Source organism: Humulus lupulus, chromosome 6, assembly GCF_963169125.1.
Source record: "Humulus lupulus chromosome 6, drHumLupu1.1, whole genome shotgun sequence".
Classification (NCBI taxonomy): Eukaryota; Viridiplantae; Streptophyta; class Magnoliopsida; order Rosales; family Cannabaceae; genus Humulus; species Humulus lupulus.
Window position 1 is genome coordinate 212,909,735 of NC_084798.1, and position 17,602 is coordinate 212,927,336.

Consider the following 17,602-nt stretch of genomic DNA (forward strand, 5'->3'; position numbering starts at 1 on the left):
ATTTAAAAACAAGAACTGAAATTCCCGACCCTGGCCCAAACCCGAGCCCTTGGGGTAAAATGACCATAATACCCCTCTCAAAATCCTGAAATCAACTTAGAAAATTATTATTTCCGATAATAGTTTTATCTTAAACTATGTCCGAATTTTTAAGTCAAAACTCTAATTATTTCTTAAAATTCTGTTTTCCGATGCTTGAATCCAATTCACGAGCCCCGAGCCCACCTCTTGACCTTGAGACTTAAAATTGGTAATATTGTACTTGCTAAAATATTTTCTAAGATCTTCAAGATATTTCGTAGGTTCTAAGTCATCAAATCTAAAATTTGAAACTAACTCCCAAATCTAGAATTTTTCTTGAAGCTTACATAATAATTCCCGAGCCTAACTTGTTTATAAATTATTATACTTGGACAATTAACTAGAGAATTGTTATTCTTAATTCTCAATAATAAGATTTTGATCTTAGAGTACCTGATAACTTTCTAAAGTTTCGGGACCAAATACCACTTTTAGTCCCTTTTGGTTACAAATCTGTAACTAGCAGTTGAACACATGCACACCACTCCATGCACACGTGACCACCAATGGTCACTATCTTCACACACACCTTCGGCCTCTCCCCTCAAGTCTTGCCCGACCCCATGGTTCAACAACAAGGCAATCATGGCTTCTCCTCTACACCACCACAACCATCCTCTCGGCCACCACAACCACCCCATCACCACCACCAGCCTTTCCTCCCTTCCCACATCGACCATGGAGCCAAACTTCCATATCCGCCTCTACCACTCATCACCCATCACCAAAACACCCCCAAACTTCAAGCCTTATCATATTAAACCATTCACAACCCCCCCTTAATGAAAGTTTCTAGTCCCTAAACACAGATTAAAACTATATAAAACGCCCCACAAATTTCATAGCCATCCTAAGAAATGAAAACAAAAAATCGGAACCGTAAACTACGAAGGAAATCTATGAATTTGTACCTCTTACTGTGGCCGGTTCTTGGTGGTTCCTTCTTCTCCTCAACTTAGTCCACAACGCTATGAACACAACAAAACCATTTGACATGAATTTGGTACTCAGAATCTAAGAGAAAAATCAACGCAAAGTAGGTTGAGACTTACGTTTTTCTTCTGACTATTCTTGTTCCGAACTTCCAATAACACTCCCTTCTTTCTCTTGCTTTCTTCTAAAATCAATCTATATATATATATTTTGGTTGCACATAATTTGCTTGTTAAAAAGCCTCTTAAGAGATTAGTATAAGTAAATGTCAAATTTGTTGCTTTTGTTGTGTATATATATCTAGCATAGACCCTTTGGTATCATGCTCTTCTTTAATAAATGTATATATATATAGATATATATTTATATTATATATATTTTAATTTTTGGTTTGACTCTCAATCACTACAAATAGTTTAAGTCAAAATACAACTTTTCTCATACTTTCTTAAGCATGTGGTGTGATGCATTATTTATGTTAATATGCTTAACATTTTTGGCTAGTTTCATAGTTAATAGCCATGAGTTTTATGCTTTCTCAATATAGTATGATTCGAACTAGCATTACTAATTATATACACACACAATCCTTATTGTAGTTCAAATGGTTCAAGCTTGCATATGAAAATTGCATTGGTCATTAGTCTTTAAGCCAAAAATTAATTCCTCATATCTAAGTTGACTAGTTATTTGGAATAAGGAAAAGCTTGTATTTAATTTGCAAGACTATGCTAGGCAAATATATGTGTATTCAGTAGTCTTTCATATTGCAAACAATCAATATCAGGAATGAATATGAAATAGATGTTGTCAAGATTTGCTTTTCAATGAACCTTTAAATTTTAATACCTTAACATGCTAGTTGCTATTGGTTTGTTTATGTTTAACCTAGAAAGCATATAAATTTGCTTCCATTTTGCAAAAACATTTCTTTCCATATTGTCATAGTTGTCTTGTGCCAATCTTGTTCTCCCAAACTTCTGTCGTTGTTAAAAACCCAGCTCGGTTTCTGCACCATCCAGTTTCTCAACAGGGAAGACCCGACGACTCTCTTCCTCCATCGTCATCGCTCAGCTCAGTCCATCTCTACTTCTCGGTCCAGTGAGGTAATCAAATATTTTTTTATTCTATTTTCATTGTTTATATATATTTGAATATCATATATTTTGGGAATATACTTGTGATTTGAGGGAACTTCAGCTGCAGTAGGCGTTCCTGCCAGTGATATGTTAAAATGTCAAATGTAAATTGTTGTTAATAGTATTTTAGTTGTTCTTGTAGCATGTATTTTATAATACAGATGGATATAACAATGTTTGTGTCTGATCCTCACAATGAGTTTTAATTTGGGGATGATGGGACGAGTTCTTAGGTAAAAGATACGACTTAATATGTGTCAGGTAGGTTATTAGTGAAACCTTTTATAACCACTTTAGTTCTTCTTACTTGAATCCCCCGTGCATTAGTTCTAGTGCAAATTATATTTGTGTCATGTTTTCATGGTCAAACATGGCAAATAAAATTCAATTCCAGTCAGACATGTCTTCAAGTTAAACATTGAAGTATTCCATGCAAATCTAATTCGTTTTGTTTATGAATGTCCTAAAATTGTGCCTAAAATATAGCTGCTTATTTGAATATTTATGGAAAGGGATAATGTTGCTTATTTGATACAATCAAATACCACATTCTGAATCTCTTTGTAAGCTCTTAACAAGTTTTTTCTAAGCTATTTTTGCAGCTGATGTTACATATTAAGGTTCACTAATTGATTATCATATCTAGTATTAAGAAATACTGCAATAAACTTAAGTTCTACCATAATGTAGTTATGTGTAATAAGAATTTAAGTTTGATTTCTCTAGTATGGTAAATTTTACCATTAGTTATGTGTAATATGGTTCAAATGGGCAGGTTTAATTGTTGTATATCTTTTGCTCTTTTCAATCAACTTACGATCAAATTATGCTCTGTTTTATAGAGTGATAGTAGAAAGACTATCTTTTTTGTTACTTTTAAAAGTTGTCATATTAATGAATAATTGATTAATTTATTATACTCTGCATATGGCTTTATTTATAGAGTGATAGTAGAAAGACTATCATTTTTTTTACTTTCGTTCATATATTTTTTCTTTGTTTTAAATAAGACTACATGCCAACATTTTCTTGTGCAATAGTGACAGCTTCTTTTATTCATACATTTTTCTTTTTTGGAAGTTTCCAACTTTCATGTTTCAGCCATATAAGGATTGGTATTTAGTTAAATATAATACTAATATGTTTTAGTCACTACACATTGTATGTATGTATGTACATGTGTATATGGTTTATCTCTGTTTTCTTTTTCTTTTGATTGATTTTTAGTCATTTTATTCAGCTCTCATTTTGCTCATATTTTATGGAAAAGTTTGTAATTATTATGTATTAAGAATATTAGTATTAGTAATATTATCATTATTGTTATTACTTATTGCTATGATAGAAAAAAAAGAGAGAGAGTTTATAAAAGAAAATAATATACTTGTTAACTAGTAGTTTTTATTTAGTGGTTTATAGTAATACCCAGAATCTCATACTTGACCTTAACAGGTATTTTGTGTTTGTCATTTGACTAACTTTGATGATCTTGAGTACTTATTATATAGATATTTATTTTCTCTTGACAATTATGTAAGTTGATTTTGGGGCTAAAGTAGGAGAAATCAAGGTGAATCTAGCCTGTGTTCTGGTAAAGATGACCCAATTTTGAGTTATGAAACTGGTTTGTTTTTAGATATGTGCCACTTTTTGGTTCCAAATTCAATTATTAACATCATCATTTATCTTAAATTCTATATAATTTCATTGCCAATGCTAGTCTACTAACAATATAAGACTTTGATTTCGGAACAAAATAGGTCAACTATATTGTCTTTACATAATCAAATCAAGCATGTTTCATGCTGATTTTCTTTAAGGGAACTGTACATGGAAAAGGCACCCAACTGAGGGACCTTTTTTCCACACCAAGCCATTTGCAAATGATTCCAAAACAAAGTAAGAAAAACCTATATAATATTAGCTTTTTGTTTGGTTGTTTATTCTAGGTGTCAATATCTCTATTTGTGTTTGGGTTTGGATTGTGTTAAAGGGATTGTCAATATCTCTCTTGATGTAGCAAAATAGTCTTTGATTTATAACTAGAAGGGATCCTTCTCTGACAATGATTTTGGTCCAGAATTATTGGTTAATCAAACTTCCAAGTTTAGTCTGTTGTGTTTTTTCTCTCTGTTTTTTTTTGGCAGTGCTTCAAACATAAAGCACACTCTGCTGCTGATTTCTGTAGCTTAGTTTATTGTGGTGTTCGATTTGTGTTTCTCTTTTATGAGTTTCTTATGGCTTGTTGGACTTAGTCTGAATACAAGGTCATGCTCTTTATTTAATCTCTAAAACTACTTCAGACTAATGAATTGGCACAACCATTTATGCTCTTTATTGATTCTTTTTTAGCAAGCCTAATCACATGTTTGCCTTGCACACATATAATATGAGTGTCATCTAGATTCTAGGCCATTGGATCTTATATATATCTTACATCATGCAGCTATGTTTATATGCACACAAGCATATGTAGTGCTTTTTATTGCTTCTTACATTATGTTATTATATTTATATGCACAGAACCATATGTTTATGATTATATATATAAACATCTTTGACCAAACACAAAATTGTAAATTTAAATATGAAGTAAAGAATTAGATATGAAATAAAAGGGTAAAGGGGGATGTAAACTAATAAATACATGGTTGTCTAGTTCATAATGATTTCTCTTTTCCACTGATAACAAGCTCCACTCCATAGCTCCTGTCTCATATCTTTGGTAAATTATAAAAATAATGGCAGATTTAATTCAAATAAAACTCTGGGTACTATTGAATTCAGAGTCAAAGTATGTATTATAACATGTTATGAGATTGAAATATTTTATCTCCCTGAAACATCCAAAAGTGTTATATCTATTTTAAAGAAATGAAGAATAAGGTCCTTCGTGGCTTGACAAATTTTTTTCACCCTTATCTTTCCTTCTCTTGCTTCTCCAGCCTTGTCTGATCTTGTTCATAATAGGCCCCTGTACATTAGACAAATATATGACTATATGTATATATATAGATATGCTTTATTGAAAGAAACTCTAGTGAAGTTAAATGGCGCTAGAATGTTACAGTAACAAAGATATTCATTGTGAATATATTTTTATGTAGCCATATAGCAGGCATAGCTGCATATAACAGCCACAAGCTAAAAAAAGAAGCTTCTGGACACACCACTGAAGTTGCTGAACGCACCACTGATGATACATAAAATGCTGCTGAGTCTGTACCACTGATTACATATGTGGGTCCCAACAAGTAGAACGACATTAGGAGCAGTCTTCCAAGTTAAGGTATGTCTAACAAAATCCTTTCTCACAAAGTACATGTTTTTATTTTGACTAAGGGAGAAGAGGTTGGTCTTTAAGAGAGGAGCTGCCATTGTAAGATTTAGTAGTTTACTTACTCTTCTTTTATGCATGTCACTTTAAATAAGTATATCTTTATCTTTCTACTACTTGTGAGGTGTGCATTTTTGCTTAAATATGAGGATGAGATACTACCAGAATGTGATATGGACAATTATGTTCGGCTGCCAAAATGGTGCACTTGTATTTGGGCTATACTAACCCACTGAAATGTGTACCAATGTAGTCTCACCCTGACAATGCTATTTTTTTTTATTCTTTTTTCTATAGGGGTATGTACTATGTATTATCATTGAGGTTGTGTAGTTTTATTTTCTTTTCATATTAAAATTTTATTATAAACCATTTTTCAAATATGTACTTTCAAATTTGTTTTAAACCATTGAGATGTAGGTTTGATGTTAAATAATAATAAGGGAGTGATTAAATGTCATTTCAATAAAATGACATATTTTGAACTAATTTCTGCTTCTCTATGGAGTAAAATATACAGTGAGGCAGAGCTTATTCTTTCTTCATCTGTCCTACAGTTGTTTGCATCTGCTGATCATTCCTCTTTCATGTTGTATTTATTAATTCATATCTCGGCTGTGTTTTCTTTTACCAGGAACATTCTTTGGTTGGATGAATCCCCTTATGCAGCGTGCATATCAAAGACCAATATCAGAGAAGGAAGTGTGGAAGTTAGATACTTGGGATAGAATAGAAACACTGAATGCTAAGTATGCAGTCATTCATACTTTATAGTTTCTTGTCAATAGAATTTAACTGATAAAGGTTACATCATTATTTTTATACCTTTTGCAGGTTCCAAGAATGTTGGGTTAAAGAATCTCAGAAGCCAAAGCCATGGCTGTTAAAAGCATTAAACAGTAGCCTTGGAGGAAGGTAAGCATACATATAAATATGTATTTGTATTATAGACTTTATAAGGAACAGACAATATTATTAAGTACATGGCTGGAATGGAATTGCATCTATGTTAACTTGAGTTTCTTATGATACTTTTTGTACATGCGTCTTATTCCCTTTTACTTTTTTTGTCTCTTGTAACTTTTTATATAGGTTTTGGTGGGGAGGCTTTTGGAAGGTATTGAATTTATTTATTTAGTTTTTTTCCCCTTGTCTTGTCTCATTAGTTCTCAGGCAAACTTCCATTAAGATTTTTAAAATTGTTCATGGATTAGCAAATAATTCATTTGTAAGGTGCATACTGCATATAGACTTTAAAAGTGTATACTATAGACATTCGTTTTGCATTAAAAAAGAGCATTACAGAACTTTTTATGATCTGCTGTTGGCTGTGGCTTTTTTTGCTGTTGTGGATATACTCGGGTCTCCATTGCCCCTGTTTTTTTATGCACTACCATTCTAACTTTGGCCCTTTTAACTTTCAAGTATCTCATTTTACTATTCTAATCATGTTTTGGCCCCTTATTTTATTGTTGACAAAAAAAATTAGGTCTGGGGTAGTGACAATTCATATTTTTGTCATACTTACATAATAATAAAAGGTCATGTGACCATTGTCAAAAAAAAGTATAGTGTTTGGTTTCTTTGTTTGCTTTGGTGTAGTTGTGAATTCATTATATTGTATGTGGTGTCCTCTTTTGGAAATAATTTCCATAGCATTTTTCTTGAAGTAATTTGTGATGCTAGATAATAATAATAAAATATTTCTTTGTTTATTTTGCAGATGTGACAAGCGAAATAGAAAATGATACTTAATTTTGAAGACTTTGTGTTGTCAGCTGTAGAATATTTTGTGCTGAAAGTAGTAATTTTTTAATATGTTGAATGTTTAAGACTACTTTAATTAACATTTTGTTGTTGATAACAGTGTTGAATGTTTTAAACTAATTTGTGGATTGTTAATACAATGTTGAATGTTTTTACTTTTTGTTATTTAAAAATCAAGTTCATTTGATGATGCTAGTATATATTAGAAAGTTAATTTTAATTATATAAATAAAAAAATAATAGAATAAATTAGTGTTATATAAATGAATATATAATGAGAATTTAAACTTATCTAAATATTAAAATAATACAAAAAATGTGTTATAATATCTATTACAATAACACTTTTTATAAGTAAAGAATTTTGTTATGTAAATTTCATTATATAACACAAAAAATGTGTTATACTAAAGTTTAATATAATACAAATTTATAAGTATTGAAATGTGTTATATAATTGACTATAAATAATAATATAATGGTAATGCACAACTGGAAACTGTAAACTGAGCAATACGTCTAACATATTCACATAAGTCAAAGTATTGCATAACATACTGAAAATATATAACTGAGCCATCGTGTTATCTGTGGGATCTTAATCCTCGTGTGGCCTCTGCGGCCCAGAGAATACTCACCTCCCGTGCCAAAGGGGTACACTCCGCTAAAACACGATGACTTTACTGACTTGACGGCTAACCCCACTACACGACTGCATGGGATACACCCTCACATGGTTTCCCTTGTAACTGAGCCATTGAGTTATCTGTGGGGTCATGATCCCCGGGTGGCCTCCGTGGCCCAGAGAATACTCACCTCCCGTGCCAAAGGGGTACACTTCGCTAAAACACGATGACTTTATTGACAAGGCGGCTAACCCCACCACACAGTTGCATGGGATCTGCCCTCACAAGGTTTCCCTTGACAATCACAAATATTGCACATTTGCATTCATGATAACTTTATTGTACTAAGCAAATTCAAACCTGATAGATGGGTACTATTATGCACATCCAGTCATATAATCACACACACATATATACATATATATATATAACAACTAGAATTTAACTGGCAGCATACAACCATGCAAACAATTCACTAAGATCACAACAAGCTAAGTTACTCTTGGTGTATACTTCCTTACCTTTCTTACCTTTCGCGAATTATGTCTTTGCGAGTATTTCCGATCGCGTTTAGACTCTATAATCATATTGGGACAATATGCCTTAGTTTATGCTTACTAAGATTTTAAATGTATATAAGGGAATTTAAAAACAAGAACTGAAATTCCTGACCCTAGCCCAAACCCGAGCCCTTGGGATAAAATGACCATAATACCCTTCTCAAAATCCTGAAATCAACTTAGAAAATTATTATTTTCCGATAATAATTTTATCTTAAACTATGTCTGAAATTTCAAGTCAAAACTCTAATTATTTCTTAAAATTCTGTTTTCCGATGCTTGAGTCCAATTCACGAGCCCCGAGCCCACCTCTTGACCTTGAGACTTCAAATTGGTAATATTGTACTTCCTAAAATATTTTCTAAGTCCTTCAAAATATTTCGTAGGTTCTAAGTCATCAAATCTAAACTTTGAAACTAACTCCCACATTTAGAATTTTTCTTGAAGCTTACATAATAATTCATGAGCCTAGCTTGTAATAAATTATTATACTTGGACAATTAACTAGAGAATTTTTATCCTTAATTCTCAATAACAAGATTTTGATCTTAGAGTACCAGATCCCAAACCTTGCAGTAACTTTCTAAAGTTTTGGGGCCAAATACCACTTTTAGTCCCTTTTGGTTACAAATCTGTAACTATTTGTGACCAGTTGAACACATGCACACCACTACATGCACAAGTGACCACCAATGGTCACTATCTTCACACACACCTTCGGCCTCTCCCCTCAAGTCTTGCCCGACCCCATGGTTCAACAACAAGGCAATCATGGCTTCTCCTCTACACCACCACAACCATCCTCTCGGCCACCACAACCACCCCATCACCACCACCGGCCTTTCCTCCCTTCCCACGTCGACCATGGAGCCAAACTTCCATATCCGCCTCTACCACTCATCACCCATCACCAAAACACCCCCAAACTTCAAGCCTTATCATATTAAACCATTCACAAACCCTTAATGAAAGTTTCTAGTCCCTAAACACAGATTAAAACTATATAAAACGCCCCACAAATTTCATAGCCATCCTAAGAAATGAAAACGAAAAATCGGAACCGTAAACTACGAAGGAAATCTATGAATTTGTACCTCTTACTGTGGCCGGTTATTGATGGTTCCTTCTTCTCCTCAACTTAGTCCACAACGCTATGAACATAACAAAACCTTTTGACATGAATTTGGTACTCAGAATCTAAGAGAAAAATCAATGCAAAGTAGGTTCGGACTTACGTTTTTCTTCTGACTATTCTTGTACCGAACTTCCATTAACACTCCCTTCTTTCTCTTGCTTTCTTCTACAATCAAAACAGAGGTTCTAAGAACGTGTCTAAGGTCTGTAACCCAAGGAAAAACCAAATAAATGACTCACCTTACCTTCTTCTTCTTCTTGGACCCGAAGTGGTCGTGCACTACAAGAACACAATGTGTTCTCTTTCTCTAATCTCTCTCAGTTTTTCCCTCACGGTTAGATGGCTGAGACAAATGAGGAAAACAACGGTTCTAATTCCCTCCATGGTAACCTCTAAAAACTGCCATGGCTATACAAACTATGTTTCCCTCCAATATGTGTGTGCAGCCGATCACACTGTACACTTATCAAAAATAAAAATCATAACTTTGTTCCCGTAAAATTTATCCTGAATTATTCGTAGACTTTTCGTGAATAAGCTATAAAATCTTAGTCTAAAATGACTATAACATTTGATGTGGATTCCAAACACATAAAATCATATACTTAAATTTTTTGAATAAGATATTCATCTTAGATTTATTTTACATCTAAGTCTCTATATTATGGTCTAAAGCAATCAACTCACAATTCTTTAATTAAAATAATATTCACCAAATATTATTTTAATTATTATTCATACTCTTAATAATAATAAAAAAAATTCACAGAATACTGTTTACATAAACACACAATAAATAAAATAAAATAAAATTATGGATTATTACACAAATGACCTGACTGGAAAATACACCAAAATGCTTGATAATTCTTATTTCCAAACTTGAGAGTCCCTTAGTGCTTAGAGAATAGAGGGAAATAAGCTTTTGGACACTTTGGTGATCCCCACTATTTTACACTTTGATTGTGTGAGTGTTAGAGTGTTCTTGTTATTTTTACTTTGTTTTCTATTTACTATTATTCTTATTTCTTTCTTCATGTTCTTCTTTGTTCTTTATACTTGCATGTACTATTTTTCTTCTCCTCTACTTCTTCTACACCCCTTCTATTTATTTGTATTTTTAGCAATTGGTGTGTGACGATCTAAGCTCAGTTATGCTTGCTGCGAATCTAGTCCTCCACGCTTGAACCAAGCACATAGAAATTGATCTCTACTTTGTTAGGGACAAGGTGCTGCAGCATCAGCTTTTGCTTAAGCATGCTCGCGCACTTGATCAAGTTGCCGACTGTTTAACCAAGCCCATTTCCTGCCATCATTACTCAGATTTGAAAGAGAAACTCACTGTGTTTTCCTTATCCACACTAAGTTTATTTGAGGGGGCTGTTAAGGAGTAGCTATTGTATTAGTTAGTTATTAGTGATTGACATAGTCTATTAAGTTGTTAGGTTCGTTATTGCTTTAGCTTAACAATTTCTTTAGTTTTAGTTGTAACTAACTCTACTGATTGTATATAAGGGGTTGATCCTTCTTTAATAAGCTAAGTCAATACAATACAATTCTTCAATTCATTCTTTCTCGAGAAATCTAATACTATTGAATAATTAATTAAAGATTATTTGAGAAATGATGTTCATACTTTGAAGTTATAAACAGAAGAAAACAGAGAAAAATAGGACAAAGTTCAAAAAAACATTTGAGCTAAGAGAAAAAAGAATTAGTAGTCAAAGCCCAATTTAGATTTTCCATCGGTCATGAGAGGACACAAAATGCTGGTGATAGCGAACATTTGTTTACAAAAACTAACTAATTATTACTCTAACTTACACCAAAGAATTATTTTATAAATTAATTCCACCCATAAAGACAAAAAGAAGAAAAAAAAAAGGAAAAACAGAGTAAAGTTGTAAAAACACAAAAACTACAACTAGAACATGAACATTATTACAACATGAAACTAAATATATTGAAATCTAAATAAATAACATTGCTCTACTATGACCACTTCACAAACAAAATTGCTCTTCCATTTGAGAAAAAATTAATATAACCTATGAAGATCCCAAACACAAAGCTACATCCATACCCTAATAGCATAACTTTCCAAGTAAATCTATTTGCATCGTCCGATTCATTTTCTTGCTCCATGGTTGATCCTTCATTTTCCTCATTGCATGGTTTGGACAGTGGAAAACCACAAAATTCTAAATTTCCTTTGAATGAATCATTGCTAAAAGTATTGAACTGCTTACCATTGGGTATTGGTCCCACGAATTGGTTTTCTGAAAGGTTTAAGATTTCGAGCCATATTAAATCGGTCAACTGCAAATGAATATTCCCACTTAGCTTGTTAACAGAGAGGTCTAACCACTCAAGGTTAGTCAACTTTTCCAGCGATGATGATATGGTACTTCTTAACATATTATGAGAAATGTTGAGGCCCTTGAGCGACTTAAGCCTTTCAAGCAACCCTGGAATCTCTCCAATAAAATTGTTGCAGGAGAAATCAAGACTTACAAGGATAGTTTGGATATGCACCAACTCTAACTCATATCCTTTCATGGTCATTGTTATACAGTTTGTTCCTAGCAAAATTCATGACTGAAAGCTGTTTGCTAAATTTTCCCATGCATTCAGGAATGATGCCACTCAAATTATTAGAAGATAAATCAAGCACTGCAAGGGATGTCTTTTTGCTAAAGGAAGTTGAGATCTCTCCCTCAAATTGATTTTTGGCTACTGAGAAGAACCATAGAATTGATGATGAAATGATTGGAAGAGTTCCTGAAAACAAGTTGGAGCTAAGATCAAGGTATCTTAGCCCATTCCATGGAAGTGGCTCTATGTGTGTTAACAAGTTGTGAGAGAGAGTCAAGTTGGTTAGAGAATTGTTTCCCACTTCCCATAACCATTTAGGAACACGTCCTTGAATATGATTATGGGAGAGGTCTAAGCCAGATAATATTTTTGAAGATTTTAAAATGTGTGGGAACTCAGTAATGTTGCAAGAAGACAGATATAATCCCTCGAGATTATCCAGTGTTGTAATTATTTCCTACAACACAGAACTCAGCAATGCACAAACACCAATGCAATAACTAATAAAACTGTCAAAATAATGCAAGAAACAATCAAACAATAAAATTGCTAAGGTAATGCTACAGCAATTAAAGTTAGCAAAACATAACAATGAACAATAATGCAGTAAAGTAATCAAAGACACAAGAATTATACAGGTTCGGCCAAACCAAGGACCTACTTCCTGTTCACTCCCCTGAGTAGTCTCTTTTATTGATTTAAGAGATGAAATTACAAAGCTAACAATGTTAGGTGCATCACTAGTCTCAAACTTCTCCAAGAACTCAATTCGAGTTCTTTCTTGATCTTCTTGAAGTCAATCGGCTGAACACTTCTTCACAGCTTCACAATCTCTCTATCTAGGCTCTCAACTCACTAATTCAATATGAATTACAGTACAGAACAATGTGTATCCCGAGCCCCTTTTATAACTAAGTCAAAGAGAACAAAATGACTAAAATAACCTTGATGCACACTAACTAACTTTAACTACTAACAGTATGTTAGTTTATCTTTTTACTGTGGATTACAATTCCACATCCAGACTATAGTTTTTGGAGCTTCCAAAATTCACTGAAATATTATTAGAGGAAAGGTCAAGATATACTAACCTTTTGAAATTTAAAAGCTTTTCCAATTCCAAAGTACCACTCAACTTGTTTGATGAAAGATCCAAACGTTGAAGGCTTGGACTTTGAAAGCCACCAATTATCTCCCCAGTGAATTGGTTGTGACTAAGGTATAAATCCTCCAAATACGGTATGGCATATATCCACGACAGTATTGTCCCGTTGAGTAAGTTGTTTGATAAATCCAAACCAATGAAGTTTGGAGCACTACCAGCAAGAAAATGAATGTTGTCTGGAAGTGGACCAACTAAGTTACTGAAACTTAAATACAAAATGGACAAAGATTTTGGTATATTTTTCAATAAAAGAGGTAGGTCAATGAAGAAGGTGTTGTTATAGATATCTAAATACTCTAGTGCACTACTCCAATTAGATCTTGGAAAAGATCCATTTGGTGCTTCATTCTCTCGTAAAAAAAGAGATTGGAGTTTCGACAATAGGAAAATATTCTCTAGTTGCTTCCCATGCAGCTTACACTGCCTGAGATCCAGACCCGTTAAAGAAGAGAAGTTTTTGAAAGAGAGCATTGGTGGGATAGAAGACAAATCAATACCATTTAGAGAGAAATCTTTCAAGCTGGTCAAGTTTTGAGAAAGTGCTTTAAAGGTATTTTCTCCTACCATGACTTTATACCTCAAATACCCATCGAGCTTAGGTCCACCAAGTCCTAGGATAACCAATTTGGAAAGATGAGATATTTCTAAAGGGACTTGACCACTGAAGTTGGAGTCGCTTAGATCAAGAAAAGTCATATTCTTGAACTTACCAAATTCTGATACAATAAAGGAGCCTCTAAAATCATTACCAAAAAGTTGAAGATCCTTGAGATGATGAAGTTTGAAGAGAGTGCTATTGGAGCTTATAGTGCCTTGAAGGCTGCCACAACTCAGATCTAAAACGATGACATTGCCAAAAACATCACAACTAATTTCCTCCCATGTGCAACAATCAATTTTCTCATTCCACAAGGCTGTTGCATCGTGTGAAGTTCCATTTTTGTTCAAACGAGCTCAACTCAAACTTCCATCAGCAACAAATTTGAATGAGGTCTTGAGTTGGAGAAGGGCGGTTCTATTCCCTCAGCAACAAAGTATTTGCTACAAATGGCGACTCTTATGGCATAATATAATACATCTATTACTTGGCTCTTTCAACATTTATTTTTTGGGCTTTGAATTTTCATTACATATTAATTAATTATGAATTTGTCAAAGTCTTTTCAAGTAAAACTAAAGTATTATCATTGTTGATTGGGACATAACAATATGACTTGATCATATCATCAATTATATGAATATTCTACGCTTTATATTTTGAGTTGGAAAATTCTTGTGTCTAAATGCTAATTTGGACGTGTATTATGTGGTGTAGAAGAATGCTAATTTGGATGAGTATTATGTGGTGTAGAAATAATAAAATTGGGCTCCAGATACATTTTAAATGTCTAAAGGACTTTCCAACGTTAGTTGCATGGTGCACAATATATATATATATATACTTTTTTTTTTTTGATACCCAGGGTATCAGGGGCCCCACCCCCACTAATCCCTGGAGGCCCTGGTGCCAAGCGGTATTACCAACACTTGAACGATGGCGACAAAGCCCAGAGGCGCACCAATTTTGATGATGCCACACTCTATTGGACCCACCCCATCGCTTTAGCCGGAGACTGCCCCAGTGGCCCATTACGGAATATTGGCTCAGTGGGGATTCGAACCTGTGAGGAATTACCTCCTCAAGGTCGCCCTTACCAACTGAGCCGCCGCTTTGGATTGGTGCACAATATATATTCACTTTAATGATTTCACTATCTACTAATTGTTATGAAAAATATACACAATTGCAATCAAGTAATGAAGCATTTTTTTTTTAAAGAGATTGTTTACCAAATGCCAATACCCTTAAATTTATTCTATTTGACTTACGAAAATTGAATGACGAATAATTAATTTAAATAAATTATTTTAATCGAATAAAGAAAGTAAAAGAACATGTAAAACTCTGAATTGACATTCTTTTTTAAGACAAATATTTGAGTTTTCATTAAAAGTTCAAGTTGCTCCGACAGAATTGCATCACGTTATAGCAACCACGGAACACAATTTTATCTATTTTATTAACTTGCGTGATCTCGTGAGTTAAAATAATTTTTGCATATTAACACAAAAATCATGATTTCTTTAAATATTGCCAAAAAAAAAAAAGAATATAGATATGTTTTTAATTGTAAAAAGAAATTCCTAATTAATTATATATCTTTTTTTTTATTTATTTTTGGAAAGATTGTGATTTATTGTTTCTTACCAACCATGTTTTTGTAGCCATGATTCAATGAGAATCAAGACTAATTTGATTTGTCTTTTTTATTTTTAAGAAATCGTTTCTTTTTATAGAAACAATAAAAAAAATATGTGTTTTTAATGTATTTCATATATCTCACTAAACAATGGAGGAAATAAGATTGTCGAAAATGAATATGGTTCATATTGTGAACTAGGTTCGTGATTGGTTTGCTGAGTCAACTTTGTAAATGTTCTTGAAAATATTTATTTAGTGTTATTAACTGTTAAAAAAATTAAGTTTTAGTTAATATTTTTATGAAATTGATGTAATATATTTTATTATTAAAAATATTTATTTTAATTTGATTACATATTTATTTTGCATAAATAATAATGCATTGTGGCAAATATAAAGAAAGAAATTAAAAAGAAATAAATATGCAATCTTTGAAAGAGAAATTGGCATATTTTTTAAAATTAAAAGCCCACAGAAAAATGACATTTTTAAGGAAAAGAGCCCACAAAATAGAGGTGGCATTTCTTTGAGATTTGTTATTGGCGTTTTCGAACAATTCTTTTTCATATTAATATATAATCATCAACTGATTGTATAAAGCCTTTGTTTGCATCTAGCTTAAATTTAAGAGAGGGTAAAAAAGCGAAATTTCGAAGAATTGCATTTTGTTCTAAGATTCAAACAAAAAAAATAAAAAATAAAGTGGAAATATGATTTTATATTATTAATAAAAATTATAAACATATTGAAAAAAATCTCTTATAAAATTGTAGAAACTTTTCTTTCCCATGTTTTCTCTTCAAAATATGTTTCTTTAATGCAATTTTTACAAATAACTGAATAATATTACAGAGAAAACAGAGTATATAATTGAAGAATATTACATAAAAAACAGAGTATATAATTGAATAATATTTCAGAGAAAACAAAGCATATGGGGTAAAACAAAGAACCATCCAAATTGCTACACTTATATGAAATTTGGTACATACATAGCTGAAATTCTCCAAAGCGTGGATACACTTGAACTAACTTACATTAACACTGGACAAATGATTGACTTCTAATTAATGTTTAATTTGTTGATTAAAATATATTCTGACTATATACTTTGGCTATATAAAAAATACACTACAGTGAACATAGGGAACCACTCAGGAATATTTGTACTTCAATTGCATACGAGGGTCAAGCTCAAAGCAAAATCATATAATCACAAGCAAAATAATTACTCTTATTTACTCCTAAGCAATATTTTATACAATAATACCACCAAAAAAGAAGAAGAAAAAAAAAGGAACAAAAAGTGCTTAAAACATAATAATGAAAATCACATGAAATATGGCTTATTCTAACTTTGTTGATAAAAATGGAAGATTCTTAACTTTTTTTCAAAATTTATGTCTTTCACTCATTTTAAGATTATATTTCTCATATTTTTGTAAACTTCTTAAATTAAGTCATATGTTGATCCTAAGTTTAGTGTTTCAAGTTTTAAGGTAATTATGTAATTTTACATATATTTTATGTATTTTTATATTAAATAATTGTTTTTACTGCATGAAATTTCTTTAACTTCTTATGGAAGAATATCATAATTATTATTTATTTAACTTCTTATGGAACTTTTCTATATTTACTTTCATAGTTTTTATGGCCATTTAGTGGTATTTGTTGGAATGAAAGTTAGACAATATGTTTGCTTGATTAAGGAATTTTTGGAACACCTATGTATAATTGTATTTCCTTTCTATGAAATAAATAACGAAAATGTAGCATGATTTGTGTTTTCAAAGAAATGTTATAGAGCAACTAAGAGAAGAATACAAACTCTAACAATTAACTACTGTCTGTAATAATTGGTCCTAACTGACTATCTCTAACAATAATATCATTGACGATTTAGAAAATTATATAGTACAAGACTTAGAATTAATCAATGAAACATAAAGCTCAAGTAGAGAGTAAACCAATATCATTGGTGATTATGTAATCACATTGCTCTGCTACAACCATTTCTGA

General features: G+C 32.2%; 3 protein-coding genes and 1 long non-coding RNA gene across 6 annotated transcripts; 1 reads left to right on the forward strand and 3 right to left on the reverse strand.

Moving 5' to 3' along the window:
- Nucleotides 1-1,386: 1,386 nt before the first annotated feature.
- LOC133783171 (ABC transporter C family member 1-like) lies at nt 1,387-7,430 on the forward strand. 3 transcript variants are annotated; one of them, XR_009870788.1, is made up of 6 exons: nt 1,389-2,120; nt 5,261-5,442; nt 6,125-6,239; nt 6,325-6,405; nt 6,583-6,607; nt 7,214-7,430. XR_009870788.1 is itself a non-coding variant. In XM_062222714.1 (6 exons), exons 2-6 carry the CDS (start codon nt 5,392-5,394, stop codon nt 7,217-7,219), a joined length of 243 nt encoding a protein of 80 aa, XP_062078698.1. In that variant the 5' UTR covers nt 1,389-2,120; nt 5,261-5,391; the 3' UTR covers nt 7,220-7,430. The 3 variants fall into 3 exon arrangements, 2 of the variants coding, with proteins under 2 accessions (XP_062078699.1, XP_062078698.1); XM_062222714.1 differs by having other exon boundaries at nt 6,160-6,239; XM_062222715.1 differs by lacking the exon at nt 6,583-6,607 and having other exon boundaries at nt 1,387-2,120; nt 6,160-6,239.
- A 2,042-nt stretch (nt 7,431-9,472) lies between these two features.
- Nucleotides 9,473-9,954, reverse strand: LOC133784462 (uncharacterized). Its single transcript, XR_009871354.1, has 3 exons — nt 9,818-9,954; nt 9,679-9,743; nt 9,473-9,594 (listed from the first exon to the last, which is right to left on the reverse strand). It is a non-coding gene; the product is annotated as an uncharacterized LOC133784462 (long non-coding RNA).
- Nucleotides 9,955-11,570: 1,616 nt separating this feature from the next.
- LOC133785976 (receptor-like protein 9DC3) lies at nt 11,571-12,143 on the reverse strand. Its single transcript, XM_062225187.1, has one exon. It carries the CDS (start codon nt 12,141-12,143, stop codon nt 11,571-11,573), a length of 573 nt encoding a protein of 190 aa, XP_062081171.1.
- A 487-nt stretch (nt 12,144-12,630) lies between these two features.
- Nucleotides 12,631-14,968, reverse strand: LOC133785978 (receptor-like protein Cf-9). Its single transcript, XM_062225188.1, has 3 exons — nt 14,860-14,968; nt 13,265-14,252; nt 12,631-12,682 (listed from the first exon to the last, which is right to left on the reverse strand). The coding sequence occupies exons 1-3, from the start codon at nt 14,966-14,968 to the stop codon at nt 12,631-12,633; spliced, it is 1,149 nt and encodes a 382-aa protein (XP_062081172.1).
- Between the last annotated feature and the right edge of the window lie 2,634 nt (nt 14,969-17,602).